The sequence below is a fragment of the Loxodonta africana genome, chromosome 17, assembly GCF_030014295.1.
Source record: "Loxodonta africana isolate mLoxAfr1 chromosome 17, mLoxAfr1.hap2, whole genome shotgun sequence".
Lineage (NCBI taxonomy): Eukaryota > Metazoa > Chordata > Mammalia > Proboscidea > Elephantidae > Loxodonta > Loxodonta africana.
Window position 1 is genome coordinate 70,857,041 of NC_087358.1, and position 6,000 is coordinate 70,863,040.

The 6,000-nt window shown below is 46.3% G+C and overlaps 1 protein-coding gene across 1 annotated transcript in view; it reads right to left on the reverse strand.

Annotated features, from left to right (window-relative positions):
• The window catches only part of EBPL (EBP like), a 79,190-nt gene extending 73,350 nt beyond the window's left edge, over positions 1-5,840 (reverse strand). Inside the window, exon 1 of the mRNA XM_064270160.1 lies at positions 5,589-5,840. Coding sequence (XP_064126230.1) covers positions 5,589-5,759 — 171 coding nt within the window. The 5' untranslated portion in view covers positions 5,760-5,840. The remainder of the gene's footprint in view (positions 1-5,588) is intronic.
• Positions 5,841-6,000: the final 160 nt, after the last annotated feature.

Sequence of the window (6,000 nt, forward strand, 5' to 3'; positions counted from 1 at the left end):
CGAGCAGTTAATATTTGACAAAGCCCCAAAGTCTGTTAAATGAGGAAAAGACAGTCTCTTTAACAAATGGTGCTGGCATAACTGGATACCCATCTGCAAAAAAATGAAACAAGACCCATACCTCACACAATGCACAAAAACCAATTCAAAATGGATCAAAGACCTAAATATAAAATCTAAAATGATAAAGATCATGGAAGAAAAAATATGGACAATGTTAGGAGCCCTAATACATGGCATATACAGTATACAAAACATTACTAACAATGCAGAAGAGAAACTAGATAACTGGGAGCTCCTAAAAGTCAAACACCTATGCTCATTCAAAGACTTCACCAAAACAGTAAAGAGAATACCTACAGACTGGGAAAAAGCTTTTAGCTGTAACATTTCCGATCAGTGCCTGATCTCTAAAATCTACATGATACTGCAAAAACTCTACTACAAAAAGACAAATAACCCAATTAAAAAATGGGCAAAAGATATGAACAGGTACTTCACTAAAGAAGACATTCAGGTAGCTAACAGATACATGAGGAGATGCTCACGATCATTAGCCATTAGAAAAATGCAAACCAAAACTACAATGAGATTCCGTCTCACTCCAACAAGGCTGGCATTAATCCAAAAAACACAAAATAATGAATGTTGGAGAGTTTGTGGAGAGATTGGAACACTTAAACACTGCTGGTGGGAATGTCAAATGGTACAACCACTTTGGAAATCGAATGGGCGCTTCCTTAAAAAGCTAGAAATAGAACTACCACACGATCCAGCAATCCCACTCCTTGGAATATATCCTAGAGAAATAAGAGCCTTTACACGAACAGATATATGCACTCCCATGTTCATTGCAGCACTGTTTACAATAGCAAAAAGATGGAAGCAACCAAGGTGCCCGTCAACAGATGAATGGATAAATAAATTACGGTATATTCACACAACGAAATAGTGTGCATCGATAGAGAACAGTTATGAATCTGTGAAACATTTCATAACATGGAGGAACCTGGAAGGCATTATGCTGAGTGAAATTAGTCAGTTGCAAAAGGACAAATATTGTATAAGACCACTGTTATAAGAACTCGAGAAATAGTTTAAACAGAGAAGTCAATATTCTTTCATGGTTATGAGAGGGAGAAGAGGGGGGAGAAGGAGAGGGGTTTTTACTAATTAGATAGTAGATAAGAACTATTTTAGGTGAAGGGAAAGACAACACACAATACAGGAGAGGTCAGCACAACTGGACTAAACGAAAAGCAAAGAAGTTTCCTGAATAAACTGAATGCTTTGAAGGCCAGTGTAGCAGGGGTGGGGGTCTGGGGACCATGGTTTCAGGGGACATCTAAGTCAACTGGCAGAATAAAATCTATTAAGAAAACATTCTGCATTCCACTTTGGAGAGTGGCGTCTGGGGTCTTAAACGCTAGCAAGCAGCCATCTAAGATGCATCAATTGCTCTCAGCCCACCTGGAGCAAAGGAGAATGAAGAACACCAAAGACACAAGGTAATTAAGAGCCCAAGAGACAGAAAGGGCCACATAAATCAGAGGCTACATCAGCCTGAGACCAGAAGAAGTAGATGGTCCCCAGCTACAACCGATGACTGTCCTGACAAGGAACACAACAGAGAACCCCTGAGGGAGCAGGAGAGCAGTGGGATGCAGACCCCAAATTCTTATAAGAAAACCAGACTTAATGGTCTGGCTGAGAGTAGAAGGACCCCGGTGGTCATGGTCCCCAGACCTTCTGTGAGCACAGGACAGGAACCATTCCCAAAGCCAACTCTTCAGACAGGGATTGGACTGGACAATGGGATAGAAAATGATACTGGTGAAGAATGAGCTTCTTGGATCAAGTAGGCACATGAGACTACGTTGGCATCTCCTATCTGGAGGGGAGATGAGAGGGCAGAGGGGGTCAGAAGCTGGGGGAAAGGATACGAAAAGAGAGGGTGGAGAGAAGGAGTGTGCTGTCTCATTAGGGGGAGAGCAATTAGGAGTATACACCCAGAAAACCCAGTGCCGGTGTACATAAATTTTTGTATGAGAAACTGACTAGATTGGTAAACTTTCACTTAAAGCACAATAAAAATTAAAAAAGAATGTCTGTATAAGAAGACATTCCAGGAGCTTAGAGACCTCTCTCTTTCAAGAATGTTCCAGGATAATAAACATAAAGACCTCTTCTTCTCTCCGGAGATTTGCTTACACCCCGAGTAAGGATAAGGTCTCTCTCTCTCCAGAGGGGAGTCTGGGCAGGTCACCAGCAGCCCTATATGACAGTCTGCTTTTGGGGTCCCTCTCTTGTAATGCATGCCACTGCATACGCAGGTACCATGTGCTGCTCCTTATCACATTGTCCTGTGGGGCTTGGGGAATCAACACAAGACCTTGCTGTAGCTGCTGCTTTGCCATGCCTAATAAAACTGTCTTTGCCTCTGACCCAGAAGCCTCATGTTTTCTATCAGTGTATATATGTCTACGTACGCATGGAGGTCCTGGGCAGCGCAAACAGCTAAGTGCTGAGCTACTAACAAAAAGGCTGGCTGTTCGTTCAAGTACACTCAGAGATGCCTTGGAAGACAGTCCTGGTGATCTACTTCTGAAAGGTCAAAGCCATTGAAAACCTCATGGAGTGCAGTTCTACTGATACACGTGGGACTGCCATGCATTGGAATCAACTTTATGGTACCTGGGTTTTTTTTTTTTTTTTTTTTCGGTCATACATACATATGTCTTTCAGCGCAAGGTATATATAACCATGGCAAGCTAACTCATTAGCTTGTAAGTAAGACCCTTCAGTTTCTGACTTACACACCACCACCAAGTTATCTTTCTAAAGCTCTGCTCTTGCCATGCTACTTCCTTGCTTGCAATCCTTCAACGGCTTCCTACTACAGAATAAAACTCAAATTCTTAGTCTGTCATTCAGGCTGCCTTTCCAGCCTGTCTCCCACTTCTTCCTATGCCTCCCTGTGCTCCAGTCAACCTGAACTTCAGAATGTTCTCCAAACATAGGTATGGAATCCTGCCTCTGTGCTCGTGGCCACGCCATTCCCTCTGCCTAGAATGCTATCCTTAGACTGCAGACATGAGACACACCCACAAGGCACCAGCACCTGACATGCACAGCGGCCTTTAAGGAACGATGAGCCGAACTATTCCTTTATGTATGTTGCCATGGCTCCCACCACATCCACCCTAGCCATAACTGACTGAAGTGACAACCAGTGCTGCAGCCCAAGCTAACCATGTTTTGGTTGGACATCAGGGAAGTGAAGCGCTCTGCCAACAAGTGAGCTATGCAATTGATGGCAGCAAGCAAACCCAAGCTTCTCCTCTCGTTTGAGAAGGAAAGTTTAAAGGGTAAGGAGAAGCAGCTCTGGTCCCAACAAGTGAGTTGTAGTTTCAGTTCTCAATAAACCTTTACCTTCCGATCTTAGCTCATCCCACATTTCTGTGTGTTCTTGCAATAAACTCCCAAAGATAGCACGGGCTTGCATTTTCTTGCAGAAACAAACCCCTCCCCGCTGACCTCCAAGCTTTGTGAGCAAAGATGTTGAATGAAAGCATTATTGGCAATAGCAAAATTAAAAAAAAAAGTGTTCACTACTGCACGGCTATGGGCTGGTTAAATAATCATATTTCATCATCAATTGTAAGATGCGTTGCAATTTCAGAGACATTAAAATATAAATAAAATTGATACTGGTGGCTATAAGATGCCATTGCTTGCGATTCTATGAGAAAAAAGTGTGCGTATTAGAATTAAAGGACTAAAAGGTATATTGGAAACCCTGGGGGAGTAGCAGTTAAGAGCTACAGCTGTAAACCCAGATGCCAGCAGTTCAAATCCACCAGGTACTCCCTGGAAGCTGTATGGGGGGCAGTTCCGCTCTGTCCTGTAGGGTCGCTATGAGTCGGAACAGACTTGACGCCAACAGGTTTTTTTTAAGGTATGATGCTTCCACACAGAAGAGCACTGCAGCTGGGGCAGGTAAATGGCAGAAGATGGGGCTGGGGCGGGGGGGGGGGGGGGGCGGCATTTCCTTCAGAACAGGGAGAAAGCATTTCCTGTAAGAATCTATGCTTGAAAAGTAGAGCTAGTCTTAAACTAGGTGGGTATATGTTTTAATATTTTTATACCTTTTCAAAAGATTTTTTATTGTGGTGAAAACGACATAACAAAACAGATGCCAACTCAACAATTTCTACATGTAGAGTTTAGTGACACTGATGACATTCTTCAAGTTGTGCAACCATTCTTGTTGTCCTTTTCCAAATGTCATGCCTTTTTTGTGTGTCTAAAATATATTATAATAAATTTTTCTTTAAGTGGGCCTAGCACCTTGCTTTACCACCCTGGGTTCCTGTCCTTTGGACTGTTCAAGGAACAGCTGAAAAGTCAATTCTATAAATAAAGGAATTGAGGAAAATACTGTCTCACGTGGGGTCACCATGAGTTGGGGTCGATTTGGTGGGCGCTAACAACAAAAACCACTTCTCTTCTCCACATGCTGTTTATTAGGAGAGAAGGAATTTCATCACAGCAGCAGCGTGGTGTGAGCACATATCCAGCTGCATCTGGTCAACATCCTTCCAGGCCATTATCTAGGACTTTGATTTCTCCTTTCTCAATACTATGAACTTTGCTACAGGCGTGCCCAGATTTAAGCAAGGTCAAGTTTGCAAAAAAAAAAAAAAAATTTTAGCAGTTAAAAAAAAAGCTTCAAAAAACGTGGGGGAGCTTGCATTTCAAAAGCATTCCCTTAAACACAGCCCTCCTACCTATTATAACGTGAGCTGGACATGTCTGTTTCCTAGAGCCTGGGAGCCCGAAGAACCTAACTCAGAATCGGGCTGGCCACACAGGCTGTAAGGCATCTGACTTTGCTGGGCCAGTCTTCTCCTCCATGAAATGGGAACGATAATAACCAGCTGTGGGATGTGTGATAATAACCAGCTGCTGGCACACCGTAGGTACTCCATATGTGGTCATTCCTATGAAGCACGCGCTTTGTTCAGGCACCGGTCCTTGTCTGCTGCGCAGGGCGTCCTATCACTTGGCCTTGACAGGTTGGCTCTTTCTGGAGTATTCAAACGATCTCCACCCTCAGTAATCTTCAATTCCGTATTTACAAGCAGGTTACAAAATGAATAAGCCAAGGTTCTCAAAAAATTACAATCAAATCCACATAACACGATACAGAAGGTACTCTGCTAATTTTCAGAATTTTTTTTTTAATTGATAGAGAAACTGGCACCACGAGGGACGCTGGCTCTGTTTTTATTGTGGTAAACATATAGGTAAAAACATTTGCTATTTTTCAACAGCCTTCACATGTACAGCTCAGTGACATTAACGCGCTCTTTTTCTACAGACTTGGAAATCGGAGCTCCGGCCCAAAGCCACGAGCACCGCAGCCTCCTGGTACCTCGGGGGTACCTCCTTGGTCTTCCCAACTTGCAGCCACAGGCGAGGGGGCGCCCAGCAGAACGCCACAGGGCCTGCCCATCGGTCCCTTCCAGAACCCTCCCTGGGCCGGTCCCGACTGAGCAGCGCGCCCGCGCCCGTGCAGCACTTACCAGCACGAAGTGCACCAGGGCGTCGTAGCAGAGCCAGGCGAGCGCCCCGCGGTCCGCCGACCCCCGCCCGCGGCCCAGCCGCAGGCCCAGCGCGCAGCCCCCTGCCAGCAGCGCGGCGCACAGCAGCAGCGAGCCCCTCGCCGCGGCCCCCAGCTCCGCCGCGGCGCCCATGCTTCCTTCACCCCCGCCAGCGGCCCGGGCTTCCGCAGGCGTGAAAAGGAACGCTGGGACAGAAAACGTGGAGCAAGGTGCGCGCGGCGGCGGCGACGGGGCGGAGCTGCTTGGCAGGGACAAGGGCGGGGGCGGGGGCGGGGGCGGGGACAGGACGGGGGCGGGGCGGGGCGGGGCGGGGCAGGGGCGGGGGCGGGGACAGGACGGGGCGGGGACGGGGCGGGGACGGGGCGGGGCTTCT